The following is a 12,125-nucleotide window of genomic DNA, read 5'->3' as shown; positions in this document are numbered from 1 at the left end:
TGCGTTATCATTCAGTACCATAACGTATAGTTGTATCAACATGTGTTTTTAGTCAACAACGGACTGTCAAATCAAATAATATTACATTCAAATAATACAGTTTTCACATCAAACTGGAGCGATAATAAATAATAACTAATCTAATAATAAATTCTAAATTTAAGTAAACTAAAATAAAGTGCAAAACGTCTCTGGTGAATCTCGCGGACTCGACTTGCAGGCATCGGAATGCACAGATTTGATTGGATGAGCAGCGTCACATGACACGATTGGAGCACATGCGATTGATCTGTGAGTTTCTGGGCTGCTAAAACAGTACAGTAAATGCTAGAAAAGCTGCGCGGGTTAAAATAGAAACGCTCCGTCACGAGGTAGTAAGTCTCAATAATAAATCAGCTCTAGGTCGGTGGTCCGGAGAGGACAGCGGCTGGGTCCGGATCAGGTCCGGATCAGGTCCGGGTCCGCGGTCTGCCTGTTAGTGACCTCTGCCATAGTGGTTTGAAATTAGAAAGGAAAAAATGCATCACGTTGCCTGAGAAACTGTATTTCAGTCTAACATAAATCAAACAATTCTATTTGCAATAGTATAGAAACTAAACAAAAATTAGTCTTGGTCAAAAAATGTACTTTCTTACCTCAAAATCAGTTTTTTCTCTATATATTCTGAATGCACCTATTTCCAGACTTGATAACTACCATGCCTGATTGGGGAGGAAGTAGGTAAATACTGAAATGATCACCTAACTCCTGTATTATCTCTATTTGGTGGAATTAGTGTTGTTACAACTCTCCCCATGTTACAACCATACCCGTCCTCCCCTAGGGAAAAACCTGCTCCAAATTCTTTCCTTTGCTCTGCCAATCAGCCGAAAAACTGTGTTTTTAATCTAAATTGATCTGTTAACATGCAAGCTCAGTAGCTGTTGATTCCACACATAGCATTTCTACTTGACCTTGGGAGTAATTTTTTTTTCCAATCCAAATTTAACATCCTACTATCTTTTCAACCGCATCGCACAGTCCTGTCTACATCAGGGGGTGATGGTTGCTCAGTAGAGACGGGCCTATTAGCTCAGTAGCTGTTATTTGATGTTGTGTGCACGTTGTTTAGTGCTGAGCAGCGCCATCTGCTGGCAAACTAACATCAACGCCAGGTGCCACACGTGAGTACACCAGTGACGTCATTTGGTAAGCGACAGGCTCATCTGGAGCAGCACGGAGAGTTGGGGTAACGTGATTATTTTCATCCCCGAAAATGGTAAAATCGGGGAAACTTCGCTCTGGGACAGGGTCGAAACTCAAACGGTGGAAGAAAGGACACAGTAGCGATTCAAACCCGCAGACGAGTCGTTTTCGACAGGCCGCTAAAAGCCGCTTCTTCAGCCGACCCACCGGTAAGCTTCCTATTACACGTGGGTCTCTGGCTAGTGCTAACATTAGCTAGCGTCAGCCATTTAACTTGTAACAGACCAAGCTAACTCTCAGTGTTGCGCCATTAAATGTTTATCTGCATTCCTGATAAAGTTGTCAGCGGAAAATCGGACTTCGTATCTTTCTGTTTTTTCCTTTTGGTCTGCTGAAGCAACTCGTCAGTGAGTTCAGTCTTTGATTTAAATGATAACAACTAACGTGACAGTGTGTTTGTGGCGAAGAGACACAATGTCTCTATGCGTGTGTCGTTAAATGAAGATAACGTTTCATTATCGTTTATGTCCTTTATGTTACACCCTGAGATTGACAGTCTTGGCCATACTAGTACAAACAGTTTGTAAGTATTTGGCCAGAGACACGCATTCAGCCGTGTGTTGGCTCTCAGCTGTGTTGCACTCCAGCACATTAGATTTTAAATGTATTTATGATTACTCTGAAGTTAAAGTTTGCACCTTAAGCTGTACTTTGAAGGTGTTTACAGCCACACATTGGGTGAACAGAACTGGACCCCCCAGTTTCAGGGTACAAAAAATAATCGAACAATTATGTTTCCATGTTTTGTTGGAAATCCATTGCAGTTGATGACTGCTGTAAGTTTATAACCCACAGACCTCATCAGATTCTTGGTACCCTTCCAGCATGTGCTGCACCATCATCATTGTTTCAGGGGGCTTATTGTCTTCAGTCTGACCCTGAGCAAATGAAACACGCTTATTTGGAAGAAGGTTATGTGTAGACTAGGGCTGAACAATTAATCAAAATTTTGTTGAAATCGCAACATTTTGTCTTTAACAAATATTGCACCATGTCGCAATTGCAATATCAGTCAAAATAATCGCAATTAGATTTTTTTCAAAATCGTTCTGCCCTGGTGTAGACCTAAAATACATCTAGCTTACTTTGGCTGCATGTTTACAATCATTGCTCTTCTGGATTGTCTTATAATGTGGGAGGTAAATATAAAAAAGGTGTTTGATTCCTCCATTGTTTACTCTGTATGGACATGAACATCTTCAAACACCCTTAAAGCTACAAGCCGACACCAAGCCTTACTGTCATTTCATGTTAACTTTACTGTGCTGGAGCATAGAGCCAAAACAGCAAAGGGTTTCTCTATGTATTTAAAAGGAACTGTAGTTGCCTTGTCCCATGCCGGTCTTTTATGTACCCTGTCTATGCCAGAGTTCAGATGAGACTAGATGCAAAGAAATTTTAATTACTTATACGAGGAGGTGAGCTTAATGTAATGGTTTGCCTCTCATCTTCTTTTTCCCCCACAGGAAAGAGTGATCTAACAGTTGATGCTCTTAAGCTGCACAATGATCTGCAGGCAGGTCCGCTGGAGGTCAGTGCGGGCGGCCGTAAAGATGCCTGTATGGAAGAGGAGCCAGATGAGGCGCTGTCAGAAAGGACCTCGGGTACCTTCCTCAGCGGCCTGTCGGACTGCTCCAACCTCACCTTCAGGAAGGTGCAGCGCTACTGGGAGTCCAACTCAGCTGCACACAAAGAGGTAGGCATTACACTGAAGGTAGATTACTTATTCACACCCCATGAATAAAAAGCTTGCAATACCAAAACTACTAACAAATACATGATATGTAATTTTCCTGTAGCTGTAACATTGTCACCTGATGTGTCTCTCAGATCTGTGCAGTGTTGGCAGCTGTTACTGAGGTGATCCGTAGTCAGGGAGGGAAGGAGACTGAAACAGAGTACTTTGCTGCTTTGGTGAGTGCTGCATTTTGTTTACTATGTTCACTATATTATCAGATAAATTGTGTTATGTTACAGTGGTGATGAACCTAGGTGTTGCGTTGGTAAATGAGGCATGCTGGTGCTTTTTTGTAGATGACCACACTGGAGGTCGTAGATTCAGCAGAGTCGCAGGCCGCAGTGGCGTATCTGCTCAACCTTGTCATGAAACGGTTGGACTTTTAACAGCTTTTTTTCCCCCCACAACAAAATGCATGTCGAGGCTTTATTATATATGATTGGAAATCTTTCTCACCTGATTGGTGTATTGTGTTCCCTAGGGTTCCTGCTCCAGTGCTCGTTTCTAAGTTCTCGGACACCACCAAGGCTCTGATGGATGTCATGTCTAAACAGGCCACGTCTGAGACCGCCTCGGCTCTTCGATGGGTGAGTAGATTCGTTTCTTTGCCTGTTTTTTCTTTTGATTGTTCACTGTTAAAATGCAGCAAAGAGTGATTTTTGTCAATTTCGCATCTATAGATCCTGTCATGCCTGGCCACTTTGTTAAGGAAGCAGGATGCATCGGTCTGGGCTTACCCGACTACTCTTCAGGCGTACCATGGCCTTCTCAGCTTCACAGTGCACAGCAAGCCTAAGGTCTGTCTCACCAGCCCACTAGTAACTGCCTCATAAGTTCTACATGTTGAATTTAATATTAAATGGTATGCTAAAGTTGTACAATTTTGTAACATTTAACTTTACATTTTCCTCTCAGGTCCGTAAAGCAGCACAGCAAGGTGTTTGCTCCGTTCTCAGAGGTAGTGAATTCCTGTTTAGAGATAATGCCCCAACCCATCACCCCGCAGCAGCGACCACAGCCAAGTTCTGCATCAAAGAAATGGAGCAGGCAGGAGGTAAGACAGCATGGCTTGTGATTTACTGATGCATACAGCTGAATGTACTGGCATGTACCTGTTTTTAGCTCTTTCTGTGATGGAGATAATACTTTATTCTGTGCTTTGCCAGCAAGTTGTAGTTTGTTGATTTCCCCCCCCCCCCTGCAGGCAGCAAAGAGGACACCACCACACTTCATGTGTTGGGTCTCTTAAAGGAGTTGATGGGGACATTTCCTCTGGGAGCTGTCAAGTCCTGTTGTGAGACTCTGCTGCGAGTGATGACACTCAGCCATGTGGTCAGAACACAAAAACATTCACAGCTGCAGCCAAATACCCTTTGTTCATCTACATGGATACTCCAAACTGTAGTTTTTAATATGACTACTGTGTCTCTGGTTCTAGCTGGTGACGGCGAGCGCCATGCAGGCCTTTCATAGGCTATTTAGCGGGAAGCCAAATGCTTCAACCCTCTCCCCAGAACTCAATGCGCAGATCATCACGGTGAGAAAATACAAACAAAACCACTGTGCCAAAGTCATGTATTGTGTGGGGTGAAAGTTAATGGGCCATTTCTCGTCCTCAGGCTCTGTATGACTACCAGCCCAGTGAGAACGACCTGCAGCCTCTGCTGGCCTGGCTCGCTGTTATGGAGAAAGCACATGTTCACTTGGCAAAGTAATAAACTCTTTCTTCACAGCAGCATAACAAATCCTGTCTTGTTATCGTGTATTTGCGCGTTTTCTAGTCAGATTAGCCAACAATCTGCATGCTGTTGTCTAGTTTGCAGAGTTCTCTGAGTTTAGGTCACCTCCCTCGCCTCTTCTCTGCTGCCACGTCCTGCCTGTTGTCGCCTCACGCACAGGTGGTTTCTGCGGCCACCAATACACTAAAGGTAAATAAATTATCTTAAGAATATCCACATTTTATTTTGTTTGTCAAGGCTCAGTGTTATTTGGTATTTTTATTTTTAAAGATGCATCCCAGACAGGGAAGTCTGCAAAATCAGTAAATTCTCCTAACTGGCGAAGGACATTTAAGAGTCAGTCGGTGGTTTAATTTGTTTTTACAGTATATGCTGGATCCTAATTGATTTATGTTTCTTTATTTCAGACTTTGTTGACTGAATGTGTTGGCCCTCGCATGGAGGAAATGGGCATGATCACTGCCACAGCCTCTGCAGGGAACCCCTCCTATGTCTGCAAAATGTTTCGGTAAGTTCCCTAACTGTTTGCCAGGCTAGTCTCAGTCTTTACCCTTTTTCTTTGTAGAAGAGACTGATCATGATAATTGTGTGTGTGTGTGTGTGTGTGTGTGTGTGCGCTTCAGTATCATAGAAGAAGGACTGTCTTATCGCTTCCATGCATCCTGGCCCTTTGTGCTGCAGATCCTGGGCTGCTTCTATCGAGTTGCAGGGAAACAAGCTCACCTCATCATGGTCAAGGTATAGTCGCATACCATTGTGGATCACCGTTTGAAGTACAGAAAGAGAGAAGTTTGCTTGAGTCTTTGTGTTGTGTCTCGGACAGTCCCTGCAGTCTCTGGCCGGCCTCCGATCCACTCCTCATTTCCCCTTCAGTGGTGAGTTGGACCTGGCTGTAGGAGGAGCTGTGGAGAGCATGGGGCCTGAAGTTGTGCTGGGTGCCGTGCCTCTCAACATAACTGGCTACGAGTGAGTGCAAAATATCATGAACGCGCAAACACTGTGGAACGGTCTCCTTGTCGTTATAGTGGTTCAACTGACTCCGTGTTGTTGTTTTCACCAGGGATGACTTGGAGTTCCCACGCAGCTGGCTGGTCCCAGTCATACGCGATCATGTGAAGAACACTCACCTCAGTTTCTTTGCTTCTTATTTCCTCCCTCTGGCCTCTACTCTCAAGCAGAGAGGTAAACCAACTGTGTAGTCTTCCACCAGAGGGTTTGGTGATCCTTTTATTTTTTTTCAAAATGTGTATTAACTGATGACTGTTGTGTTGTAGCTGAAGAGTTGGAGCAAGCAGGACAGAAACTTGAGGCCAAAGTCTACCAGACATTACAGCTACAGGTAGCTCTACGCTGACTTAACTTTGATGTATTCACAGTAAAGAGTTGCAGTGAATTCATTGTTTAAGAAGTGCATGTATGTTCTTTCAGATCTGGACCATGCTCCCTGGCTTCTGTACATGTCCTGTGGACCTGCTGACATCCTTCAAAGGCATTGCCCGCGTTCTCGGTATGACTGTAAATGAACGGCCAGACCTGAGACTCATAGTGTGCCAGGCTCTACGCACTATTATCAGCAAGAGCTGCTCCACTGGTAGGAAGACACATGTTCAGAGAGAGATGACGCCCAAGAACTATCGCAGCTACTTACTCCTGAATCCAGTTATTCCAAAAACCTGTCTTGTCTGCTTTATGACTGTAGAGGAAGAAAAGGCTGAAGTGGGTCGCTTCTCTAAGAACTTCCTGCCCATCTTTTTCAACGTGTACAGCCAGCAGCCTGCAGCTGGGGAGTCGGGCACCTACAGGATGGCTGTACTCGACACCATCAAGGTCTACTTGACTGTCACCGAAACACAGGTCAGTTAAGTTTCTGCTGCACAACGTTGCCAGGGGAGGAGGACATGCATCAAAAAAACTCGTCTAGTCTTCTTTCATCCAGAACTGATCACTTTTTGGTAGGCTGTCTGTGCCATCATAGGCTGTATTTCTTTTGCGGGTGTGTCGCTAATCAAAACGCTCATCCTCAGATGGTCTGCACGTTCCTGCAAAAAGCCTTAGACAGACTGAGCAGCACGGACACCACTGAGTTCACACGGTAGGACATGATTATGGATGTATTGCTATATAATTATGTCTGCCTTAATCAGTTACTTATATATCTTAAAAATTATACTTACTCTTCCATCTGTTTGCTTCTTTTGTCCTGCCTTTCTCTACATCTCAGGCTGTCGATGATGGACCTTGTGGTTGCCATGGCTCCCTCTGTAGATGAGGTCACCATGACTAAAACCTTTGAGCTGATAAGGCCATATTTAGAGGTAAGGGGCATACACTGTGTGCTCAACGGCATATCTGGTTTTAATTCAAAGCTGCTGAAGTATGTTTCTTGCTAACTTTGTGTCTGTCGGTGCATTCGTCTTCAGACCAAAGAGCCAGGCATGCAGAAGAAGGCATACCGTGTGCTGGAAGAGATGTGCGGTGGAGAGAGTGATGCGTGTAGGTCGTTTGTCGTCGCTAATCTGGAAACGCTCAAAGCCGTCCTGCTCGAGACTCTGAAAAACGCCTCTTCACCAGCAAAGAGGGTGAGACCGCTGCGTAGAGAGATATAAAATAAACCAGACATTAGATGGGATTGTGTACCTTGATTTACTACGTTGTCTGATCGTATCTTTCCATTTGCATTGCTTTCTCTCAGCCGAGACTGAAGTGTCTGATCCACATCGTGAAAAGGCTCAGCGAAGAACACAAAGACTTTATCACCGCACTGCTGCCAGAGGTACAGACACAGATAAGTGCTGGAAAACTGTACTGGGTACTGATATTTCTCATTTTCATGAGGTTGTTCTCTCTTGTAGGTGATTATCTGTACCAAGGAGGTGTCTGTCGGAGCTCGTAAAAATGCCTACAATCTGCTGGTGGAAATAGGAAACGCATTTGTCCGCTTCTGTGGGAACACAAAAGGTAACACACTTCTGTTATGTACATGTACACTCTCAATTTGAAAATTTGACAAGTGGACTATGAAGGTTTTAAAATAGTAACTGAGTATTTCTGACCCAGATGCCATGGAGCAGTATTTGGTGGTGGTGTACGCAGGACTCACAGGCTCCGTCACCATGATCACCTGTACAGTGTTGGCACTAACTCGAATTGTGTTTGAGTATAAAGGTAGGCCTGCTGACTGTCAGCAATTTCCTGTTGGTGTTTTGAATGTTTGTATTTGTAGACTCAATGTGGCATCCTCTCCTTACCAGACGCTATAGAGGTGTCCACTATGGAGCAGCTGCTGCACAACATTTGTCTGCTGCTGTCGTCCCGCACCAGAGAGATAGTCAAAGCCGCCTTAGGCTTCATCAAGGTCCTCCTCTTCATCATGGACCCGAAGACACTGGCATCGCACGCCACTGTCATGGTAGGCATTGCTATTATAGATGCTTGAGTCCACTATAAGACCACTATGTGCCCTCAGTTAACACAGATTTCCCTCTGTGTTATGTTCAGATGGAGGGAGTTGGGAACATCAAAGATGATGTGAGGAGACACTTCAGAACCAAGCTGAAGAACATCTTCACTAAGTTCATCAGAAAGTTTGGGTAAGTAGTAATGTGTGTAATAATGCACTTCAAAATATTCTTGTAAATCTTGTTTGTCATCTTTGTGAGGAGGAATTTTTTTAAAAGTGAGGAGTTATTTCAGATTAGTTTGGTCATTCCTCCTGGTTGTTCGGCATTTCATATGGAGCCTGATTAACAAATGTCTTTCACTGTGTTCTCAAAGGAACTGAACGGAGATGATTTGATTTTATGTGGTTGCTTGATTTAACTGGGAGCTGATATTTGGGGATGCATCTGACAGACGAATGACAGTTTGTCTGCTACCACTTAACCAAAACAGCCTCATTGTAAACACAGCTGATTAAAGCACTGTCCAGGGAAATTATTAAAAGATGTTAGCAATAATACTAATCATATGCTAACATTAACAAATGGATGCTTTGTTTAATAATGGCACCAGCTGTTTGTTGAGATGAACACAGCTGACTCCTCTTAAACTCTGATTGTTTTGAAATAGAAATTTGGGCTGAATCTTCCACATGTCCACATTTTTAATACAATTTTTATGTTATTGTACACGTTTTCTGACCGTCTTTCCCATTCTTGTGAATGCAATGTCTTTAATTTGGCACAAAGGTCCACTTGGACTCAAGGATGAACTGAATTTGGTAGTTAAAAGGTCATTGTGGCCTCACAAAACACGTTGTTGGCCATAACTCAAGAATTGATGCAGTAATTATGAAGATTTCACAGAGATGTTGGATGGGATACACCAATAAGAATTATCAAATTATTAAAAAAAACAGAGAGGCGGGGCAAGCCGGGGCATTTACCTGAATTTTAGATTAGTTTTGGTTGGGGGGGGCTTTAAAATCACAATGCCAGCTCAACGTGGTGATGTCTGTCGGCCCAACCCTATTTTATATGTTACATTGTTATGAGCTGTGTGGATTTTTGTGTATCTGCATTTCCAGTTTTGAGTTGGTGAAGAGCATGCTGCCTGCAGAACACCACAAAGTGCTTGCAAACATCCGCAAGGCAGAGGCTCGCACCAAGAGGCGGAAACAGGCCGCAGAGCAGCAGGACGACTCTGAGAGCGAAGAGGAGGCACCTAAAATAAAGAGCAAAAGGTAGACCACTGTTCCCAAACACAAAGCCATGCCTTCGCTCATTCGTTTACCCACTTCCTTCTTAAAAACCTTCTGCCCTCCTCTCTCTAGTATTGAGGACATCCTTGCAGAGTCGGACAGTGATTTATCAGAGGATGAGGGAAAGGCTGGTAATGCTAAGAAGAAAGCAGGCAAACAGCAGAAAGGGCGGGCCTGGCTCAAAGAAGGAGAGGAAGATGACCCACTTAACTTCCTGGATTCCAAGGTTTCACAGAGAGTGCTAGGTAACAGATAGTTACTGTGAGCCTGTATCAGAAGCGCACTATATTCTGCAGAGGCATGTGCAAACTTGATTTTTGTTGTTTTTCAGCCACCAACCCAGCGCTGAAAAAGAGTGCCAAAGTTGAGCACGGCTTCAAGGTGACATCAGATGGGCGGCTGATCATCAGAGAGGATGAAGAGGAGGATGTAAAAGACAAAGGTAAGAGGAATCCTCTAGTTAGTCCAGCGGTCTCGTGCATTGCTTTACATCTGAACAGGCTGTGACAGTAACCCATACATTTCCCATAGATGAGGGAGAGATGAAAGATATCCTAGAAGAGGCTGGAGTCAAGAGTGTGAGTATTTCTATGTGACACTGTAATTTTGTAGCTTTCTTGTTACTGCGGAGACATTTTTATTGCTGTTTTTCATTTGTCATCTTTTTTTTATTTATTTATTTTTGTCACCTTCAGAAAAAGTTACAGAAAAGGAAGTTCCAAGATGACAACTTTGAGGACATGGACATTGAACCCCAGCTAAAATATAAAGGTAGAATTGCTACTAAACAGACTTGGTGAATTGTTAGTAAATCAGCATATGCATAAAGCTGGGATTTTAGGCAAGCGTTTAGGATTACATAAACTCATATGGCTCTGGAGTTGCATGACAATGACATTTTTCCTTTCGTCTTAGCTGGGGGCTCGGGTATCCACAGGCCCCTGGGAGGAAGGGAAGGCATCGGGGGAGACTATAAGTCAAAGGTGAGTCCGCCAGCATGCAGAAACACACACTGCAGGGGATGCTGGTTAGAATCTATAATCCTGAGTGTCTGTTCTTTAATCCTACCTCTCCTCAGAAAGGAAAAGGAGATGTGAAGAAAAAAGGAAAGCTTGATCCTTACGCTTACGTCCCTCTGAAGAAGGCCCAGCTCAATCGCAGGTACTGGCAGCAATTATTGTCGTTGTAGAGTTCCATCAACTTCTCAGACAACGGATCGATTTTAAACAAGAATGTGAGACGCTGACATGTTGTTTTTTGTGTGGTCACAGGAAGCGTGCCAAACTGCAGGGCCAGTTCAAGGGCATGGTGAGAGGAGCCCAGAAGGGGGCGCTGTCGGGAAGGAAAATGCAGAAGAAAAAGGGAAAAGCCTGAAGAACACACTTATATTAACCAATGGACTTTAAATGTGCTGTGTGTGTGTGTGTTCATAAACATACTAAAATGTAGATATACACCTGGGATGTGTGTGTATGTCTGTGTGTTTCTGACAGACTGTCATTGAAGGTGAAACCAGTTTGTTTTTAAACTGTTCCATCTTTCTAAGCTCTAGAAATGCTCAGATTGAACAGTTGTGTGTGTGTGTTGGATATGCTGTCCCTACTTTGATTGATATTGATAGACCTAATAAGAAATCCTTTGGCTGACATAAAATCACTCAACTGTAATCTTTTGTGTATGCATCAGATAAAACTCTCCCTTTTGATAAACATAAAAAAATTTATTTATGCTTGGACATGTAGTGTGTGTCCAGATATGTAGACAGACAATACGACTGCTTTGGGAAGAGTGATGTCTGCCTTTGTTAAGTTTTTTTTGGTCACTTGAGGGCGTTGTTGGCTTCTGGCTTTTTAACTGTTAATAAGCATTCATGAATGCGTTTTAAGATGATTTAAATACAAATTTAAAGTAGTTTTTGTACTGAAAATTTTAAAGCAATAGTTTCCTCTTGAACAATTGTCATTTATATCCAGCCTGTGGTTAGTTTGTCATGTGGCAATGTGCCTTCAATGCAGTTCCTCAGAAGACAGCGAGAGAGAAGCTGTAGGTTGTTGTTGGACAGGGTGAGTTAACATACCGTTAGCCTTCTGTGATTCATTTCCCCACATGCATTGCAGCAAAATGAGTCATGAAGTGATGGACTGACCTCCTAATCGCACTCTTTTGTGTCTGAGCTCAGTGTGTCAGTGTTTCTGAGAAGGGGAGCAAATATCCTAGACTGATTCAGGACATTTTCAGACCAAGCATCATCAGCACTGAGGTTAAATAAGTATTCGGACCACTTCACCTTTTTTACAAAACTTATGCTATAGATTTTATTTAAAATCGATTAAATGTTAATTTTCACTAAACATAACCCTTACTGCCAAAGTGAAACATCTTATTAGTGATTTGGTTTGAATACATTTCATAGCCACTGTGCACTGCAGGACCTTTGCATTGGTTGTGTAAATGGGGAAACGGGTGACATGTTGTAGAAACATAACTTTGAATACACCCAAAAGCATCTAAAAATCTTAGAATTTAATATTAATTTTGCAGTCAACCTATATAAATGTCATGGCTGGATTATTACTGTCCTGATAGCAGCATAAGTGTAATTAGTATAATGAAACGGGTGCACAAATCACCAAATGTGGCATCCTGCAATATCCAATTAACTAATAAATATGCTGTTTGGTCTCTGTTGCACTGACACCAATGT

General features: G+C 43.1%; 1 protein-coding gene across 1 annotated transcript; it reads left to right on the top strand.

Annotated features, from left to right (window-relative positions):
- The first annotated feature begins 1,168 nt into the window (after nt 1-1,168).
- On the top strand, nt 1,169-12,118 carry rrp12 (ribosomal RNA processing 12 homolog). Its single transcript, XM_046070471.1, has 34 exons — nt 1,169-1,394; nt 2,712-2,941; nt 3,076-3,159; nt 3,280-3,356; nt 3,465-3,570; nt 3,664-3,780; nt 3,899-4,037; nt 4,188-4,315; nt 4,422-4,520; nt 4,603-4,694; nt 4,800-4,911; nt 5,130-5,230; nt 5,346-5,460; nt 5,546-5,688; nt 5,783-5,904; nt 5,997-6,061; nt 6,151-6,313; nt 6,422-6,576; nt 6,747-6,814; nt 6,944-7,037; nt 7,143-7,301; nt 7,415-7,495; nt 7,575-7,680; nt 7,780-7,887; nt 7,974-8,131; nt 8,221-8,312; nt 9,248-9,403; nt 9,494-9,666; nt 9,753-9,863; nt 9,953-9,999; nt 10,117-10,192; nt 10,337-10,404; nt 10,500-10,582; nt 10,693-12,118. The coding sequence occupies exons 1-34, from the start codon at nt 1,256-1,258 to the stop codon at nt 10,793-10,795; spliced, it is 3,870 nt and encodes a 1,289-aa protein (XP_045926427.1). The 5' UTR covers nt 1,169-1,255; the 3' UTR covers nt 10,796-12,118.
- The last annotated feature ends 7 nt before the right edge of the window (nt 12,119-12,125 follow it).

The sequence above is a fragment of the Micropterus dolomieu genome, linkage group LG15, assembly GCF_021292245.1.
Source record: "Micropterus dolomieu isolate WLL.071019.BEF.003 ecotype Adirondacks linkage group LG15, ASM2129224v1, whole genome shotgun sequence".
Lineage (NCBI taxonomy): Eukaryota > Metazoa > Chordata > Actinopteri > Centrarchiformes > Centrarchidae > Micropterus > Micropterus dolomieu.
The sequence above is the reverse complement of the archived record's forward strand: the minus strand, read 5'-3'. Positions and strand labels throughout refer to the sequence as shown.